The sequence below is a fragment of the Bufo bufo genome, chromosome 6, assembly GCF_905171765.1.
Source record: "Bufo bufo chromosome 6, aBufBuf1.1, whole genome shotgun sequence".
Taxonomy (NCBI): domain Eukaryota; kingdom Metazoa; phylum Chordata; class Amphibia; order Anura; family Bufonidae; genus Bufo; species Bufo bufo.
In genome coordinates, this window is record NC_053394.1 from 415,696,211 (window position 1) to 415,718,027 (window position 21,817).

Sequence of the window (21,817 nt, forward strand, 5' to 3'; positions counted from 1 at the left end):
GGATCCGTTTTGCAGCCCATAGACTTCTATTATGACGGAATGAATAACGGAATGCCTCTAAAGGCATTCCGTTATGCATTCCGTCATAGAATGGCGTTATGGTCCGTGGATATACCCTGTGATTCTCACAAAACTGCAAATGACAGAGATCACAAGGGGATATGTTATTATTAGAACCTCTCAGTAGTGCAGCCTCAGGCTTTGGGCCTAGAAAATCAAGCGATTGTATCTCAGTCTAGAGGAAAGATATCAAAACCCAGTTTTCAAAGTTTCACTTTAGAAAAAGGGATCTTTGGGAGGGACGAGAAGGATGAAAGGAATAACAGAAGGTTACACAAGAGCAAACATGTAAAAAACAAACAAACTCATGTTCTGCCATGAAATGTACAGTTTTATTCCATTTATTCACATATAATTAAAAATTTAAGTTAAATAGTCACTTTTTTTTTTTTACATTTTTGTTATTTTTCGTTAACCAGACACATAAACTTAGCTATGAAGCCACGTGATTTATTTATTTTTTCCTTGGGTGATTTACATAGTTGGCAACAGTCCCGAATTTTCAGAGACAGTCCATGCAAATTTGGGCTGTCCTGGGCAGTAAATGGCTTGTGTACGCCCTCCCACTGTAAATGGGTGGCCCTGCCCTATTTGGGGCTGTTTTGTCCCAAATTATGGATTTAAATATGACATATTTGCGCTTCTAGGGACCGGCGCAGACGCGGTGACTGAAGGTTACGTGATTGCTCCCATAGCGAGGTCACTCACACAGACATCCAATCGTTCATCACTTTCACGCCTAAAACAAATTGTAAAAAGAAAAAAAAAATCTCTCTATACAGAACGTCAGGTAAATAAAATACACATAAAAATATCGATATTTTTGCCCGTAAATGCTCACACAGTGAAATAAACGGACTTTCTTAGAACATGTCAGTTGTCTTCAAGGCACTGGTATATATTCGGGAGCAGTACGGCAGCAGACATTATTGCCACAGGGCTGAAAAAAGCCTAGGGCCTCATGTATGAAGAGGACTGGAGAGGAAACGTCTTCTGGTTGCCCATAGCAACAGTAACCACCATTTTGCAGCACTGTAGAAAATGAAAACTGAACTCTGGTTGCTATGGACAACCAGACCCCTAGCAGTCCCTATAAATGAGACCTAGTGCATTATAACAAGGGACCTCCGAAGTGTGGCTTTCCAGCTGTTGTGAGACTACAACTCCCAGCAGAGGCCATACCTATGTATCCTCACACCTGATGCCGACCGGTGGCACCTGGAGGTGAAGAAGACCTGGGAGTGAGAAGTGTTAAGTGAGAAGGAGGCATGAATTTATTTTTCAGGGGTCGAGAGTCTCATTTTTTATAATTGTTTTGCCTGGTTTAGGGTTTATGGGTTTTTTTTGGGCTTTAGTCTGGGGACGCGATTAATTTTAGGGTCGGGGGACAGGATTCATTTTGGAGTCTGAATTCATCTTAGCGTCTTCTCTATGCAGCATATCAGGCACATATGGCGGCACAGTACATCTACGGAGGCACATATGGCAGCACAGTACATCTGTGGAGGCACATGTGGCGGCACAGTACATCTGTGGAGGCACATATGGCAGCACAGTACATCTGTGGAGGCACATATGGCGGCACAGTACATCTGTGGAGGCACATGTGGCGGCACAGTACATCTGTGGAGGCACATATGGCGGCACAGTACATCTGTGGAGGCACATATGGCGGCACAGTACATCTGTGGAGGCACATATGGCGGCACAGTACATCTATAGAGGCACATATGGCGGCACGGTACATCTGTGGAGGCACATATGGCGGCACGGTACATCTGTGGAGGCACATATGGCGGCACGGTACATCTGTGGAGGCACATATGGCGGCACGGTGCATCTATGAAGGCACATATGGCGGCACGGTGCATCTATGGAGGCACATATGGCGGCACGGTACATCTATGGATGCACATATGGCGGCACGGTGCATCTATGGAGACACATACGACTTCACGGTACATCTATGGAGACACATACGACTTCACGGTACATCTATGGAGGCACATATGGCGGCACAGTATATCTATAAATGCACATACGATGGCACAGTACATCTATGGAGGTACATATGGCTGCACAGCCTATCTCTAGTAGTACATATGGTAACACACTATATCTCTGGGGGCAAATATGGCGGCACAGAATATCTCTGGGGTACATTTGGTGGCACTGTATACTTCTGGGGAAATATATGGTGGTACAGTATATCTCTAGGGGAACATATGGCAGCACAGGATATCTCTGGAGGTATATATGGCTGTACAGTACATCTCTGGAGCAAATAAGGTGGCACAATATATCTGTGCGGGTATATATGGTGACACAGTATATCTCTGGGGACACATATGGTGGTACAGTATATCTTTGGAAGGAACATATGGGGGCACCATAGGATGCCATCACATAGTTGCCGACAGACCTGAATTTGCATGGACCGTCCCTAATTTTCAGACACCGTACCTGCACATTCGGGGTGTCCCGGGCCAAAAATGGATGGGGCTTATGTAAACTCAGTCCTCAAATGGGCAGTCCTGCACAGGTGTAGGGTGTTCCCAGGGGTTGTTTGTTCTGAATTTGCCAATTGCAAAGTTGCTAAGTATGTTGTCAGGCAATGCTAGGAGTCGTACTTCCACTGAAGCTGTGTGGGAAATGTGGGAAATGCACTGGGGGGGGGGCCACAGAAATGTCTGCACCCCTGACTTCCAGCAATAGACTGTCAGTCCACACTGAGGGTTGTAGTCGTGGGACAGCTGGAGTGCGACCAATTGGAGACCATTGCCTTATACTATCCACCTATACCTGGAGGACCTAGTATGGAAGCGGCCATTTTGCCGTTGTAGGACTTTGATCTATCAATACACTAGGGCTATAGTGACATCATTGAGACCTGAGGACAAAATGGCCGCCTCCAGCATTAACTTCAAAAAGTATTGTGCAAATAAAGCATTGAACCGCACGTGGTTGTAGTATGTAACGCCATGTTAAAGGGGTGATCCGACTGTTTGTATCTTCTGGATAGGTCATCAGCATCTGATCGGTGGGGGTCCTGGTAGGTCATCAGTTACAGTCGGATAACCCCTTAAGGATAAATATGACCTTGCAATGACCTTTAGCCCCCCCCCCCCATCCCTTCATTTATGTCCAAAATTATGCTTTCAATCCATAATGGTGAGAGATGCTCCGTAATTAGAGCGTCATCTGTGTGACACAACTCTTCTTCAGGCTTCATGCACACGACCATATGTATTTTGCGGTCCGCAAAAAACACGGATGACGTCCGTGTGCATTCCGTATTTTGCGGAACGGAACAGCCGGCCCCTAATAGAACAGTCCTATCCTTGTCCGTAATGCGGACAATAACAGGACATGTTCTATTTTTTTGCGGAACGGAAATACGGAAACGGAATGTACACGGGGTAACTTCAGTTTTTTTGCGGACCCATTGAAATGAATGGTTCTGTATACGGTCCTCCAAAAAAACGGAACGGACACAGAAAGAAAATACGTTTGTGTGCATGAGGCCTTAGTCAACTATATACTGGATTGTGTCTGAAGGAGGGGGGGGGGGGGGTTCCAGCTTTGGAGGCTACAGAAAATGGACCTCACCACTGACTGTAGGGAGAAGGATTTGCCTAAAATAGAAATTAAAAAAACAATATGAGTCTTAGGTGAAGCACAGATACAATGGTTTATACATATATTGTAAGGTACATTGCTGAATTCAAAATTGTGGAACGCCCCCAAACTGCATTGAATCCTACCAAAAAATGCTGTTTTGAAAGGTACTACAAACGAGTCCTACTTTATGCACAGATCCTGAATGACAACCTATATTGTAGTCCAGAGATTGCTACTGGAAACAGTCAGCAAGCTGGTTGATAGACACGCCCTAGAATGCTGGGCTGCAGTTATTAACACCCTGTATTATACTCCATATAGACAGTCACAATTCTGCTGGTTGTTATTAGAAACCGTCAACAAGCCTGTGAACTCCTAACAGCTTAGCTGAGCGGTTAGTCATTACCTGGTGTACAGGGGACACCTCCCAGTATACGAATCGTCACAATAATCAATATGGAGACAGTGAACAAGCAGGGTATTCTGAGAGATTTCAGCTATGAAGTATGCAGAACTGTGCATGCAGCTCTGGAGTATAGAGCCTCATTCACACGTCAGGTGTGGAGTTACACAGGCATAAGGTATAAGGTATAAGGCTAGGGCTACACGACTAAGTGTCGCGCGACACATAGGCCACAACTACACTGCAACAGGTGTCGCGCAACAATTTTTATAATGATAGTCTATAGTGTCGCACTGCGATATGCCGCGACTGTGACGCGACAGTCGCAGAAAAATCCATTTTGGATGTTTTTTTTGCGACTGTCGTGTCGCGGTCGCAGCATGTCGCACTGCGACACTATAGACTATCATTATAAAAATTGTCACGCGATATTACTGCGACAAACGTCGTTGTGTAGCCCTAGCCTAAGGGAAGGATCTGCACCTGGTTTTGGCTCAGAATCACTGAAGGAAATCACTGACCGAACACTGACTATGTGTAGAATGCCTAATACAGGATAAGTAATGTAATGTATGTACACAGTGACTGCACCAGCAGAATAGTGAGTGCAGCTCTGGAGTATAATACAGGATGTAATTCAGGATCAGTACAGGATAATTAATGTAATGTATGTACACAGTGACTCCACCAGCAGAATAGTGAGTGTAGCTCTGGAGTATAATACAGGATGTAACTCAGGATCAGTATAGTAATGTATGTACACAGTGACTCCACCAGCAGAATAGTGAGTGTAGCTCTGGAGTATAATACAGGATGTAACTCAGGATCAGTACAGGATAAGTAATGTATGTACACAGTGACTGCACCAGCAGAATAGTGAGTGCAGCTCTGGAGTATAATACAGGATGTAATTCAGGATCAGTACAGGATAATTAATGTAATGTATGTACACAGTGACTCCACCAGCAGAATAGTGAGTGTAGCTCTGGAGTATAATACAGGATGTAACTCAGGATCAGTACAGGATAAGTAATGTATGTACACAGTGACTGCACCAGCAGAATAGTGAGTGCAGCTCTGGAGTATAATACAGGATGTAATTCAGGATCAGTACAGGATAATTAATGTAATGTATGTACACAGTGACTCCACCAGCAGAATAGTGAGTGTAGCTCTGGAGTATAATACAGGATGTAACTCAGGATCAGTACAGGATAAGTAATGTAATGTATGTACACAGTGACTCCACCAGCAGAATAGTGAGTACAGCTCTGGAGTATAATACAGGATGAAACTCAGGATCAGTACAGGATAAGTAATGTAATGTATGTACACAGTGACTCCACCAGCAGAATAGTGAGTACAGCTCTGGAGTATAATACAGGATGAAACTCAGGATCAGTACAGGATAAGTAATGTAATGTATGTACACAGTGACTCCACCAGCAGAATAGTGAGTACAGCTCTGGAGTATAATACAGGATATAACACAGGATCAGTACAGGATAAGTAATGTATGTACACAGTGACTGCACCAGCAGAATAGTGAGTGCAGCTCCGGAGTATAATACAGGATGTAACTCAGGGTCAGTACAGGATAAGTAATGTATGTACACAGTGACTCCACCAGCATAATAGTGAGTACAGCTCTGGAGTATAATACAGGATGTAACTCAGGATCAGTACAGGATAAGTAATGTAATGTATGTACACAGTGACTCCACAAGCAGAATAGTGAGTGCAGCTCTGGAGTATAATACAGGATGTAACTCAGGGTCAGTACAGGATAAGTAATGTATGTACACAGTGACTCCACCAGCATAATAGTGAGTACAGCTCTGGAGTATAATACAGGATGTAACTCAGGATCAGTACAGGATAAGTAATGTAATGTATGTACACAGTGACTCCACCAGCATAATAGTGAGTACAGCTCTGGAGTATAATACAGGATGTAACTCAGGATCAGTATAGTAATATAATGTAGGTATAAATTCACTTAAATGGATTCATACCTGTCCATTATTTGTACTGTGTTGGTTCTGTGCAGCGTATGCATCCTCGGCTCTCAGTGTGGAGTTTCCGCTGGCAGCCGGATGAGAGTTGGCAGTGGCTCTGGGAATTATTACATCATACTGAAAGTCTGTCTGTGGCAGAAGAAAAGGAGAAGTATGAGTCGTGTGATAGAAGCTTATCAACTAATTAACAGCAAAAAGGGTAATTAAAGGGAATGTTCAAGATTTGAAAAAAATAAATGCAGGGAATGTTTTAAACTATGTGCAGCGGCTTTCATAAACAGCGCCACTCCTGTCCACAGGTTTTATCTGGTATTGCGGCTTAGCCACATTCACTTCAAATGGAGACAAGCTGCAATACCAGACACAACCTATGTTTATCTGAGCTTGGACAACCCCTTTAATTGTGACTGGTAGAGAAACCCAGGAATCCCTTTAATGGGGATGGTGAGGTCTGCAAAGGGCGCAGTATACGTGCAGCACAACACAGCCAATGCTTATATACCGCTTTCTTGGAGACGAGCCAATGAAAAGCCAGGAACGGCTCAGGTTACAGTCCCTTTAATTGCGTTGTATGACTTTAAGGAGCAGTGTCTGTTTTGGATGAGTCCCCGGTATACTATGAATAGCTGCAGTGTGGCTGCTATCTGGGAGAAGGCGCTTGCAGGCAGTTCCTGGCTCGCGCTTGGCACTTACCGGATTTTTATTCATTAACGCCATCTCCGTGGGCTGGTATACGCTGCTCCTGATCTGTCCGTTGTACCCGCTGTACGGAGATACCGGGCGCTTGGCTGGCAACAGGAAGAAATAGATATGAGTTCAGCATAATAGAAATCTGAGCATATACTGTGTGGTTTGCTATTTCTGCTACTGAGACTGCGCCCCCATGACAACACTTCCTATCCCTGTGCCATGGCAGCTCAGGGTTTCCACAGGGGCACTGGAACTAATAGAATTGAATCAGAAGGCAGTCTTCATTTTCATCCGATTGGTTCCCAAGAGGACCAGGCCCCTGCGCTATGGCAGGAGGTGTTGTCATGGGGGTCAAAAGGACAACAAAAATAGTTTTAAAAAAAATCTCAAAAACATATTTTATTTGTACAAAAACCCCAAAATCCCATTTATGCATTTACAAAATGAGGAGAAGTCCTTGAGTTGTCCTCTGCTGTCAAGCTGCCAAAATTGTATTCATAGGCTTCCCCTGTTTCTGGGAAAGCTGGGTGACTACAAATATGGCTGCCAATACTACTCTCATAGTTATTTTTGAAGTCATGAATAGCAAATTTACACCATATATGACATTTGGGAGTGGAGGCTTGCTGGGTGACAAGCAGAGTAATCATGCTGGTTATACTGGTTGTCACTCAGGCTTCTCAGGAACAGATATAATCAAGAAACAGGTGAATAGGATATAAATCACGGCTGCTGGCTAGACATAAGCACATTTGCTGTCTGGGTTGTACCCCAGTAATACTGAAAATGGACCAACCCTTTAAGGGTAACTCCACCTTCAAATATGCTTCTGAGGTGTCAAAAGTTTATTTAGGGGTGTATTTCCCCTTTAATAATGTCACTGATGATGTCATTAGATGGACTCGATGAGATCCGACCCAGACTGAAGGGGTAACAGTCCTCTATAGACCAGCAGACCATACATTTCCATGGACAGCAAAATCAATGGAGCAGAACAGCAAAAGTTCTGTTGAGGATCTTTGGTCTCTACTGAGGCCCTCAGCCTTTTTCAGTTTAGGAATTGGCAGGGTACTGATTGGATTGTTTTAAGGTTGGTGGCCCCTATCCCACTATTAGGACTCGGACCCCACCTTAACCTAATTACTTGTAAAAGACGTGGCACTCATGCATGTCGTCCCTCTGCTGAAGAGTATGGGAGTAATGGAGGCAGCCAAGCAGAGACTTCCAAAAGAGAGGGATGTACACCTCTTCTTAGCTGGATAGAGGCCATAAAGTGATCTTTAGATGGGCATCCTGACATATAAATACTAGATATTTTTGGAGAAGGTACATTTTAATAATTGGATCGAAGAACCAGCCTGGGCAGTGAGGGTAGTTGGTGAAGGTTCCCTAGGTCCACAAGTTGATGGAGGTCTGAGACACATGCCCTCCCTATTATATGGTTCTTTTGTGGGTGCCCACCAAAAGAAGACAAATCATCTGGCACTGGGACATATGAGAACATTCCCAGGGACAGTGGTGGGACTGCAACCTCCCAACCACACGGCACCACTGAGGTATGGATGACATCTACGAAAATTCATCCAAACTTGCTTACCAGGCTGTGGCTCATCCATAGAGAACGCTTTGTTTTCCACATACATGCTCTGGGAGGTTTGCTCCTTCAGGATGGTTTCGTAACCAACCCCTCTTGTAGGGTAAACTTCTTCTTCAAATGACTGCTCTAGACTTGGCTTGGTCAACTGGGAGATCTCAGGGATGATATAGAAGAACACAAAAGCCCAGGCATTTGATACCAGAGCAATGGCCAATGTTGGGTCATCCCAATTGCTATTTCCAACGCGACTGTTTCCATACACATACATAACGATCCACACGATCCAAATGCAAGCGGATAGGAAAAGGGTGAGCAGAATGAAGACCGCATGTTTCTTCCAGTGACCATATCGTCCACACAAGGCTGGCCAGGCGGTCACAAATCCAGCAAGGATGAGGAACATCACATATATCAACGCCATAACAAAGTCCTCATTGTCAATAAAGCATGGCTGACCCAAAATACTAGCAGAACGTACAACGGTAATAATCAGCCACTCTGTATTGATGATCACCTCCACCAGTGATAGGGCAATAGCCATGCCAAAAATCCACCAACCGCTTGGCCCTGTGTTTTTCCTCACCAAATAGTTGAGATTCCCTGCATGGACCCATAAGCAGGAGAAGCAAATGGCAAACAAGACACCAAAGAGAAACCTTCGAGACGCACAAGTAGAGAAGTCCTTCTTGACCACCATATCGAACACAAGACAAAAGAGTCCAAGTGTGCCAAGAAGGAAAAACACTTGAGTTCCCAGCATGCTCTTCTTCCTCTTGTCTTGAATGAAGGGGGCGCTGGCCACCAAGACAACGGTAAGGATGAAGGAAGACACAATGCCGGCACTGGTTATAGCTTGTAGGACGATGCCCCATGCTGCTGACAGGTCACATAAGTAATAATAGATTGGGTCTAATCCTTCTCCACAGCCTGTAGGTACGGTTTGAGCCTTGGCCATATTAGTAAAGAAGGACATAAGCCATGCAGAAGCCAAGATGGTCCCAGATGGACGGAAGCCGCTGAGAAGAGCCATTTCCTACAAAGAATATGGAAACAAAGTTAAAAAGTAGATCTGCATCCCAAGCTAGCATCCATGGTTGTTTTCCTTAACATTGGCTTCTTTATTCTAAAAACAGCGCCACACCTGACCACAGGTTGTGTGTGGTTTTGCAGGTCAGCATTATTACTTTCAATGGAACCTAACTGCAATACCAGATAATACCCATGGACAGGTGTGGCACTGTTTTTGAAATATAGCGGCCACAATTTTTAATGATGGACAACCCCTTTTAACACTTTCCAAACTGAAGCTTCACCTTTGAATACTAAATAACTGTAATGGTGTAATTGGAAATGCTCCTTCTAGCTAGGAGGGTCATATAATGATAACCTGAAGCGTTGTGGCTGGTGCCAGTGTGGGGCACCCTGAGGGGCACATTTATATTGCTATAAGGCAACAGTCCCAAATTTGACCACCATCACAGCAAATTGGGCTTGTCTCATGCTGGAAATAGGAGGAGCTTATGTTGTTGTTGCATGTGCGCTTGGCAGCTGAAGGCATCTGTGTGGGTCCCATGTTCATATGTGCCCGCTGAGAAAAATGAAGTTTTAGTATATGATAATGAGCCTCTAGGAGCAACAGGGGCGTTACCATTACACCTAGAGGCTCTGCTCTCTCTGAAACTGCCACACCCTCTCCTCTTTGATTGACAGGACCAGGTAGGGAATATGTCATCACACCTGGCCCTGTCAAAGTGGAGAGGGGGCGGCAGTTGCAGAGAGGGCAGAGCCTCTAGGTGTAACGGCAACGCCCCCTTTGCTCCTAGAAGCTCATTTGCATATATTAAAGCATCATTTTTCTCAGCAATGCGGACACATATGAACATGGGACCAACACAGATGTCTTCAGCTGCCAAGTGCACATGTAACAGGTCAGCCAGTGTCATAGGTACAAAACTGCTGACAGATGCCCTTTTACATAAGCCACACCCCTTTTAAATACATTCGTGAAAGCCCCACCATCTTTGAAGGAGGAATGCTTTAACAATAATTAATAGGAAGACCTACTGATCCCTGAATGACATACCCGCGCCCCCATATGTGCGGCATAATCAAAACTGAGGAAAGCAAGCCTTTATGGGAGCTGTAATGGCGGTCTTATATTGGGCATCACCCAGCTTTTCCAGGAATAGATATACATAAGAAGCGGCTGCATATAATTTTGATGACTTATGACAACTTATTTACATAGTTCCTATAGGCAGTTGCACATGGTCCCAAAAGCCCCTCTGCCATATAAGAGAGCGCTATTATGTATGACACATGGTATGGGGGGGGGCTTCAAGTTCCCGCTATGCAGTCCTCCCACAATCATAGACCTGATAGAACAGCCTACAGCCAAATATAGTCAGAGTATTAGGGTCAGTGGTTTCATCAACCTCGTGGAAAGTGCTGGGACTTGTAGTCCCCCAGGTGACGACAATCACAAGCTTCTGCGGAACAGACAGCTCTTGCCAACTAGTATTTCCATCCAGATAACAGACTGTTCACACAACGTCCACCGTATCACACAGTGATGATTGCAAACATATTGTTCCCCATCTGGCGGTCACGCTTAGCGCATGAAAAAAGTAACCCATTAAGTGCCAAGAGCTTTTCAGTGCTTGTCTACAGGGTGTGCCAGGACTGTGAAAAAAAAACCACAGTCCTTTGCGTGGCCGAGGCCAACAAATCTGTTACTAAGAGCATACACAACAAGCGGTAAGTCAGCGAAGATGAAGCATTACGCTTTATATTCAAAACGCGTAAGCAGTTTTACTACACTGGCTGGACTAATCATCAATGGGTTAAGTTCCGCCAACGACTCTTCAGAATAGAGAACAGCCGTTTCGCTAATAGAGGAGGAGGTCTGATAGACCTTTTAGGGCATTTTACAGAAAACTGCCTAAGGCTACTTTCACACTCTCGTTTGGTGCGGATCCGTCATGGATCTGCACAAACGCATCCGTTCAGATAATACAACCGCATGCATCCGTTCAGAACGGATCCGTTTGTATTATCTTTAACATAGCCAAAACGGATCCGTCCTGACACACAATGTAAGTCAATGGGGACGGATCAGTTTTCTATTGTGCCATATTGTGTCAGTGAAAACGGATCCGTCCCCATTGACTTACATTGTGTGTCAGGACGGATCCGTTTGGCTCAGTTTCGTCAGACGGACACAAAAAAGCTGCAAGCAGCGTTTTGGTGTCCGCTTCCAAAGCGGAATGGAGGCGGAACGAAGCCAAACAGATGCATTCTGAGCGGATCCTTATCTATTCAGAATGCATTAGGGCAAAACTGATCCGTTTTGGACCGCTTGTGAGATCCCTGAACGGATCTCAGAAACGGAAACCAAAACGCCAGTGTGAAAGTAGCCTAAACTGGACAATTCCTTTAAGTCAGTGGTAATATGGGAGGGGCATTGACAGCTACTCATCTTTTTTTTTATAAATTACCAATGAATTATCACATTACAACTAGATATATGGAAGTTGGGTTAATTGCTACCTGTAGGAAGAGACCTGATCGAAGGCATCATGTCAGACCGAAAGGGCAAAGTGGGCACCTAAATATCACTTTGAGATGGCACACCCACTTGATAAGTAGAGTGAACTTTGTGATAATGTTGATCTGGCAAAGTATAGGACTTTGTGTTGACTTTGCATGTTGTTTGTCACTTAGGTTTCTCAGGGTGTGGTGTCCCTCGTGGGGTTCTTTGGGGGAATATGTGGCCAGGTTCCTCAGCCCTCATTCAGTCTGACCAAACCTAGAATTTTGAACTGAAGGCTAAGGCCTTCTGACTTGGTTGATGGCCCATCTTGTGACTTGGTACATAGTTCCATCCAAAGAAAGAAGGAACCTGTCTTCAACTTTTATTGCCAAACCTTGAATTTTGAGGAGACATGGGTTGCAGCACAGGCAGATGCCAGTGCACAGGTGTCCCTAAGTTTCGGTGAGTAGAGGCCACTTGTCCATGACTCTTTGCCGGACTTCAGGCTCAGAGGGTCGGGAATAGGTAAGAGCCCCTTCTGCTCTGGTATTTTTCCAGTGACTCACCCATCACCCCCTATACAATCACCAATACAATAATTATGAGAATTCTTCAGAGTTGCTGAGTGTTTTCCTGCATATTTCAGGAAGCGTCTGAATGGGTCACATACTGAAAGCGACCGCCAGCGGAATGTGCGAGGAAGCTCTACTTGGGAGAAAAGGAAGAGAAGAGAAGAAACTGCTTCCCGGAATATAGGAGCATGGGAAATTCGAGGCATTGTCACCTGCAACATGTTCTGTGTATGAATGTGCCCAACCCATGGGAAGGCTGTAGAAACACAAACATAATCATATAGTTCTGTGCCCACTGTTGGCAGACATGAGCCTCTCCTGCTTCTTCTCTTGAAATACCGGCCATGATTTCATGGACTAGATAATTAGCCACGCCCCTTTGGTGACATCACAACCCACCCACAATGATGTCACCTACTGCTGCTCCTCTAATCAAGAGAAACCTACGGGTGACGGCTCGAGACAAATCAACTCACAGGATTGGTCTGAGATTTCTAGACACGCCTTTGGCCGTGTCCAGAATTGCAGGTTTAGTCCAGTACAGGACGTGCCCGCTTTGATGGATGACCTTCTCGAAAAATATCACAACTGGTTGATAAATATGGTGCACCTCAGGTGTGATAGTTTTCATTAAACACTGGCACCACCCCTGGGACACAAGTCTTTCCTCCATTTTCTCAAGGAGATCCAGGTGGTCATTTCTGGTGGTGAGGCAAGTTGCTAGGCCGCTGTAGGTAATAACAGGAGATCATTACTAAGGAGATCATTACTAAGGAGATCACTAACAAGGAGATCATTAACAAGGAGATCACTAACAAGGAGATCACTAACAAGGAGATCACTAACAAGGAGATCACTAACAAGGAGATCACTAACAAGGAGATCACTAGCTAAAAAATTGGGACTTTTTGCGGGGGTGGCATAGTTTGTATGTAATAGCACCAAATTCATAGAAAACTTACCCGGAACTATATGAATTTGCCTCAAATATAGGATCCCTTCAGAAATTTCAATTATGAGCCTAGGTTCAGCTCTCCTAAACTGGCATATGTGTCTATAAATAATGTCGCCAACGCTAAAATGGAAACTTGTCCATATCGAAAATGGTGACCGGGTGCCATCTTGCAAATTGCCTTAGACAGGAACGCCGTAGTACATACACACCGGTGTCTTCAAGAACATGGAGGTCTAGGTGGTCACTCAGGCAGTCTCTACAAACCTAGCGCTGGTTAGGTAGTGGCATGATGTGTTTGGCGATCTGCCTATCTATCTCTGTGTTTGCAGGGAGTATTTATTAAAGAGTCTGAAGAACTATCTACTTAAATTTTTCAAAATTATTTTAATGGAGTCCCCCTTTAAGCCCCACCCCAAATTTTTAACGTCTAGCTTCAGTTACAAACAACCATTCTAACCACTCTTTTTTTTTTACATGATGAAAGCACGATTGCCACCGATCAGCCAAATGTCCCCTGGTAGAGCATTTGGAAAGTGGGATTATAGTATCTCGGGTGAAACCATTATGTATTCGGTCTTCTGGATGCGAGGCCGGAATGGTGTTGACTGCTATGTTACCTAGGAAGCAGATATTATCGCCGATGTTATTGTTACCTCTACCCCACCCCACCCATCGTCCACGTACACCTACCTCATCTGACTTATGTCCCACAGTATTATCCTGATCTGGCATTGACCCTCACCTTTACCACGCCTGCAGAAGGAGCCAAAATAGGGAGCTATAACTTTTTATTTTTCTCTTAAAACCTATACATAGTACATATATCCTGTTATTTAAAGGGGAAATGACAACTTAAAAAAGGGAGAAGATACTGAACCATTTTGGCCATATAGTTTGTACCCGTATCTGCCCAATATAATACCACAAGACCCAAACCCCCAGATTTTAGAATATCCCTCAATGTATGGCAAGAGTCAGGGAACACCCCCTCCCCGACTGGACAGTGTCAGAGTGGTTGTCACCTCCCCTCCCCCATGTAGTAGCATGCTACGAGCAGACTAATATAGATGGATAAAGCTGTCAAACGATACTAAAATTTTTGTAGTCCCTGCATATCACCACTAGGCAGCAAAGCGACTTCAAATCCAGTAGTGAGACCCGATTCGGTAGGAACCCTATTAGTACTTCCATTTGCACCCCAAAAAATCCATTGGGGCACATTTACTAAGACCCTTGCGCTGCTGTAAGATTAGTCTAATTCATGACAAGGCGTGTGTCTCAACATAAATTAGGCACATCTATGGCAGTCCTTGCATCTGGTGAAAAAAAAAAAAAAAAAAAAAAAAAAAAAAAGGTTTTCGCCAACATTTACTTGTTTTTGGCTGTAAATGTTAGTAAATTTGCCAGTGTCAGATTTCCAGCCAAAACCGTCTGAAAGAAAAAGTTTTTGTTGCCCATAGCAACCCATCACAGCACAGCTTTCATTTTTCAAGAGCAGAATATGACTGGTTGCTATGGACAACAGCTAGGCCGGAAACCTCAGTGATCGTTGAATCTGGTCTGACGGGTTATATGAGATTGATGTTGATATTGGCAGATGGAAAGTGCATTAGATGGTGATGCCCTGTGGGCATAGTGATCCAGTGCCAGCGCCTGTACCCAGTATATACCAGTTGCGGTCTCTATGGTCACATAAACTAAGGACTGGTTTTATCTAGCACTCAGTGGTCACCTGCGACTTACTGTGTGTACTGGCTCATACTATTGGCCCATAGGTGACATAAGGGCATTCGACCTATCGGCAGTATTGGCTGACCATTTAATGTGTATGGGACCCTCTGAACTCTTCCTTTACTGCAGAGGGAGAAAAGGATCAGGCTGTTGGGTTTCAATATGCCCAGTCCTTTTGTTCTTGGGGAGATAAGCTGCCCACTGGAGGTGTCTCCCCTTCACAACACATACAAGCTTGGCCGAGCTGAACCTATGTGTCCATGGAGTGTTGGGAGGAATAGCTTTTGGTCCAATGGGGCCCTCGGTCCTGAGTAAAAATGGCCGCCTTCAAAGAGTAGACTGTCCCAGCAAAGTGAGACCATTCTGTGGGAAAAGTAAACAGGATTGATTTGCTGGCGACCAGTAATTAGTATTGGTGCCGGTGAGGGAAGCAGGAAGGACGTGAAGGGTGAAGGTAACGACCCTGCTCACCATTGTCCACCTACATAATTAGTTCCCAGAGGAAGATTTACATACAATTGTACGGACGACACTTCTCTGTCCATTAACTTTTATCCCTATGAAATCCCCCTGGAGGCTGCAAGGTGTCTGTTTACCTTAATTAGTGTCTTCTTAATCTAATCCACACTCTTTAGTAGGGTGGAGAGGAGTCTCCAGACACCTGAGATGATCAGTGGATTCAAAGGATCATGGCGGGATCTGTCAACGACATCAATCTAATACCTATTCGCTGTGTATGGAGCGGCTCCTCCATCGGAAGGGCCTAGTCCACCCTCTTCAGGACATGTCACATGTACAAGAAGTCTCTGATGCTGGGAAAACCACAACCTCAGCACTGTTATCTTGCCACCATGTAGTATTATATGGCACTATTATTTATGCACTGTAAAACTCTCTTATCTGGGCACTGTATGGCACTATTATGTATACACTGTATAGCTTTGTTATCTGGGCACTGTACGGCATTATAAGGGCACAGTATGGCACTATTAGGTATGCAATGTATAGCTCCCTTATCTGGGCACTGTATAACTTTGTTATCTGGACACTGTATGACCTTATAAGTGCACAGTATGGCACTATTATGTATACACTGTATAGCTTTGTTATCTGGACACTGTACGGCATTATAAGGGCACAGTATGACACTATTATTTATGCACTGTATAGCTCCCTTATCTGGGCACTGTATAACTTTGTTATCTGGACACTGTATGACCTTATAAGTGCACAGTATGGCACTATTATGTATACACTGTATAGCTTTGTTATCTGGACACTGTACGGCATTATAAGGGCACAGTATGACACTATTATTTATGCACTGTATAGCTCTCTTATCTGGGCACTGTATGGCACAATTATGTATATACTGTATAGCTCTGTTATGTGAACACTGTATGACATTATAAGGGCACTATTATTTATGCACTGTATATGTCTGTTAGCTGTGTACAGTATGGCACTATATTTATGAACTGTAAAGCTCTATTTGGGCATTTATGACATTTTAAGGGCACTGTATGGTATTATTTATGCACTGCACTGTATAGGTCTGTTATCTGGGTAGTGTATGGCATTATAAGGGCACTGTATAGCATTATTATTTATGCACTGTATAGCTCTGTTATCTGGGTACTGTATGACATTAAAAGTTCACAGTATGCCACTATTATTTATGTACTGTATAGGTCTGCAGAAAAATAGAACATGTCCTATTTTTTTGCGGTGGGGATTCAAGTCCATGGATCAGCACCTGCAAACGGCGCGCACATTTGCGGTCCGCAGCACTGGCATGGGGGCACACACGCTGGTGTGCATGAGCCCTTACTATGTTATTCATTACACTGCTCTGTTTAGTGAACTTCATGAAAACGGAATCTTGATTAAAAAATCTCCAGCCGTTTTATGTACACAGCTCCTATGCAGACCTATGTTTTCCTATCCTTAGGCCTCATGCACACGACAGTGTTTTTTCACTGTCAGTGATTTGGCTTCAGTGGTCCGTGTCCGATTTTGCTTCAGTTGTGTTTCCTTTTGTCTTCCTTTTTTTTGTCTGACAGGGGAAAAAAAGGAAGGTTAATGAAAAGTGTAATTTTATTGCACCAAGGTCTTGTAGAAAAAAACGGACACGGACGACATACCAGTTGTGCATCCGTTTTTTTTGACTGACCCATTGACTTGAATGGGTCCATCCTCCGTTTTCCACTGACAAGAATAGGACAGGTTATATTTTTTTGACGGACTGGAATCACGGATCACAGACGCGGAGAAAAAACGGAGGACTATCAGTTTTTTTTCACAGCTCCATAGAAATGAATGAGACCTTCGCTAAACTGTGAAAAATTACGGAACGGACGCGGATGCACACAACGGTCGTGTGCATGAGGCCTTATAGACACAGAGGCAAACCCTACAGGCATACTCTATGTTACTTACTCCTCTGCTAGGTTAACAAGAAGAGGGGGGCATGGAGTAACACATTACTACAGCATCTGACTACACAGGCTTGGTTTTTGTAGTCTGTAACCATGGAGACACATAGGGCTGTAAATGAGATGTATACATAAGAGATTTTTGAGCAAAGATTTTTTGAATTGGAACAATAGCATTTAAAGATGGCAAAGATGGCCTCTGAATACCAATTCCATAATGAGACCAAATGTCATGGCGCCACAGAGATGACGTGATAATCCATAATGTTTGATAATGTTTGATAATCCGGCAAGGTCCCACCAAGCGAGGGCTGGATGTCACATTCACCTCCTTAGGTGTGGCCCGTTGTAAGGTGGTACAGCAGTGGCACGACTTGTACTGTGGCAGGGACAGGGGTGGCGCTACAGGTCAATGATTACATACCCACATATGACGTCAGCCAAGCACAACACACAAACCAACCTGGTGCCAGGGCCATGTTCAGATTAGTCGAAGGCACGCGTCTAAAAGGGGCAGTCTGTTTTCTGTAAACAAGGCGACTAAAAACATCAGAAGATAAGGTCGCTCGGTTTTTAACCCTAAACAACTGTCCCCTGAGATAAGCGGTGCCAGGTGATGCTGATCCCCGCTCCCACAACAGGACAGGCATGGTGGAACAGCTGGGCTTATCATTGAGCAGTATCGAAGGGGAGTTCGTACGCGCCGGGGCACACTCCCGAAATATATCAGCGCGGGCACATCTACCTCTCCTCCTCCTAAGGCCTCATGCACACGAGCATAATTTTTTTCCGTTTCAGTTTTTTTACAGGTCCGTATGCGAAACCATTAACTTCAATGGGGCTTAAAAAACCCCGGAAATGACTCTGTATGCATTCCATGGCTGTTCCGCAAAAAAAATAGAACATTTCCTGTTATTGATATGTTATTGACCTTTTTCGGACAAGGACAAGCATTGTTACAATGGATCCGCAAAAAAAAAAAACTAATGCAACACGGACATCACGTGGATGTCATCCGTTTTTTTTTGCTGATCTGTGTTTTGCGGACCACAAAATACTACGGTTTTGTGTATGAGCCCTTATTCACGTGTATGGGAGAGGGCACACACTCCTGACACCTGTATCAGATCCACCCCCCCTTCATAGGTGCCGTTCCTGCCTCATTCTCACCCCATGCTGGGGCTATGTACATATTCCACCTCTATGGAAAATCCTCCCCCCGGCTGCGCCTGCAGCGGACGCCTCTTGCTTGTATATGGGTCTGCTGGGAATTTGGGATGTGTCCGACGCTGTGAGCAGGCTACTACGAGTAAAACATAAACCCCAAACACTATAGCTCTGTGTGCTTAATATGTGCATAAAGGCTGACCGCTGCTGCCTGCTTAACCCCTTCCCTGCCGCACATATATACTGCCTGCTTAACCCCTTTCCCTCCACATATATACTGCCTGCTTATCCCCCAAGGATGGACATACTGCCTGCTTAACCCCTTCCTTATATACATACATACACACACACACTGCCTGCTTAACCCCTTCCCTGCCATACATAAATACTGCCTGCTTAACCCCTTCCTATATATATATATATATATACACACACACACACTGCCTGCTTAACCCCTTCCCTGCCATACATAAATACTGCCTGCTTACCCCCCTAAGGATGTACATGTACATACTGCTTGCTTAACCGCTTCCTTGCTGCACATACGCTGCCTGCTTGACCCCAGTGTGAATATGCTGCCTGCTTAACCCCTTCCCCTCCACATATATACTGCCTGCTTATTCCCACCCCAAGTATGAACATGCTGCCTACTTAACCCCTTCTCCTCCACTATATATACTGCCTGCTTGACCCCTTCCCCTCCTCTATATACACTACCCACTTAACCCCTTTTCCTCCTCTATATATACTACCTGCTTATCCCCCAAGTACAAAGAACCTCATTTTAACCCCTTATGTTAATAGCAGATGTCACAAAAAGCAAATGCCAGGTTAGCCTTGTAATTTCCAAGACCAAGGATAATCCAAGTTTAACCCATTCCCCTCAGAAGAGGTGGCTAAAACCACATGCATGCGGAAAGGGGCACAATGAAATTACTGTATAATGAAAAGTTCTGCCGATTTCTATCATGCTTTGTGCTAGAACTTCTCGCCATGTTCAAGCTCTCTGCTTGCCGTCAGTGAATGGGAGCATTCTTGTTGACATCCTGAGACGGGCCAGGAGAGTACGTTTGTGCTATTACTGGTTTGTTTGCGTGGCCAGGACTGGATACGATTGTAACAAACCCTCAGCGGTGAGAAACAACAGAATGCATGCTTACTCCCCCCTTCTCCATGGAGGCTACGTTGCAAAAATAGGTATGATTAACCCATTGTCTTCCACAGAAGTGCGTGTAGCCTGTACCTATACACTCATTATTGGAGACTGCACTGTGTGCATAACCCATTTCACTCCATAGTAGTCCAGCAAGCAGAGTTACAATGCACAGTGGGCAAAATAAGGCATATTTAACTCATTCTCATCCGCAGACCTCTATCCAGTAGACAGTACAGACCAAACAGTCCATTCAGACTATTGCAGTCCACAAGGACAACCTCATTGCACTGCAGGGGACACTACAGCCGGTCCCTGTGGCTCTTACCTGTTACTTTTTTTGGAGGGGATCTCCCCCAGGTGTGGAGCAGAGCACAAGGAGCACTTGATTCCTGAGTCAGAGGGGGAGCGCTGGTCCTCTCCTGGGCACAGGCAGGGGGTTCTGCAGGACTGCTCTCTAATCTGCTAGTTCCTCACACTTCTGCACTCCTCCTTCTCCTGAGGTTGCACAAGCTCGCTGACATCAGAGTGACATCACGAAGACTCCCCTCAGGACCTGACAGGTACACAGCCACTCCTTCCTCCCTGGCTCCACACTGGAAGGGAAGCAGCACACACACACTGCAGAAGTTACACAAAAATTAACCCTTTCTGAAAAAGAATTGTCTGTGTTAGATGCTCCTTAGGCCTCCTGCACATGGCCGGGTTTTTTCCCCGATTACTGGCCGTTTTTTGCGTTCCGTATACGGTCCGTATACGGAAGCATTCATTTCAATGGTTCCGCAAAAAAAAACGGAATGTACTCCGTATGCATTCCGTTTCCGTTTTTCCGTTCCGTTTTAACATAGAACATGTCCTATTATTGCCCGCAAATCACGGTCCGTGGCTCCATTCAAGTCAATGGGTCCGCAAAAAAAAACGGAACACATACGGAAATGCATCCGTATGTCTTCCGTTTCCATTCCGTTTTTTGCTGAACCATCTATTGAAAAGGTTATGCCCAGCCCAATTTTATCTATGTAATTACTGTATACTGTATATGCCATACGGAAAAACGGAACGGAAAAATGGAACAGAAACGGAAATACAACAGAAACAAAAAACGGAACAACGGATCCGTGAAAGACCGCAAAACACTGAAAAAGCCATACGGTCGTGTGCAATAGGCCTTACAAGGATGATGGGGATAATAATATGGTGCTGAGAGAACAGGGTGACCAGCTTGTTAGTGGGGTACCTGCAATTATTTGATATAGACAACCCCTTTAATTCCTCTTTAGGACCTCCTTTAAAAACCAGACCAGGACCAGTTACTTACAGTGAAAGTTATTGGGAATTAAAGGGTTAACCTCACAGTAACAGGAAAATTATGCCATTACTTACTCATCGATAGGGGTCGGACCACTGGGACCCCCTTAATCCCTATAACCCCTTTATTGTAGGGATTTCATCATTTAGATAGGAGTTAGATAGACAGAAAGAAAGAAGATAGATATGATATGAGATAGATAAATAGATAGATAGATAGATAATAGATAGATAGATAGATAGATAGATAAATAGATAGATAGATAGATAGATAGATAGATAGATAGATAATAGATAGATAGATAGATAATAGATAGATAGATAATAGATAGATAATAGATAGATAGATAATAGATAGATAATAGATAGATAGATAATAGATAATAGATAGATAGATAATAGATGATAGATAATAGATAATAGATAGATAATAGATAGATAATAGATAGATAGATAATAGATAATAGATAGATAGATAATAGATAATAGATAGATAATAGATAGATAATAGATAGATAATAGATAGATAGATAGATAGATAGATAGATAATAGATAGATAGATAATAGATAGATA

At 44.2% G+C, this 21,817-nt stretch overlaps 2 protein-coding genes across 2 annotated transcripts; one reads left to right on the forward strand and one right to left on the reverse strand.

Moving 5' to 3' along the window:
• Positions 1–377: 377 nt before the first annotated feature.
• On the forward strand, positions 378–3,405 carry LOC121004714. The gene is made up of 2 exons (XM_040437028.1): positions 378–2,282; positions 2,386–3,405. The coding sequence occupies exons 1-2, from the start codon at positions 1,512–1,514 to the stop codon at positions 2,569–2,571; spliced, it is 957 nt and encodes a 318-aa protein (XP_040292962.1). The 5' UTR covers positions 378–1,511; the 3' UTR covers positions 2,572–3,405.
• Positions 3,406–3,478: 73 nt separating this feature from the next.
• On the reverse strand, positions 3,479–20,435 carry GPRC5C (G protein-coupled receptor class C group 5 member C). Its single transcript, XM_040437312.1, has 5 exons — positions 20,263–20,435; positions 8,390–9,422; positions 6,796–6,890; positions 6,100–6,231; positions 3,479–3,695 (listed from the first exon to the last, which is right to left on the reverse strand). The coding sequence occupies exons 2-5, from the start codon at positions 9,417–9,419 to the stop codon at positions 3,666–3,668; spliced, it is 1,287 nt and encodes a 428-aa protein (XP_040293246.1). The 5' UTR covers positions 9,420–9,422; positions 20,263–20,435; the 3' UTR covers positions 3,479–3,665.
• Positions 20,436–21,817: the final 1,382 nt, after the last annotated feature.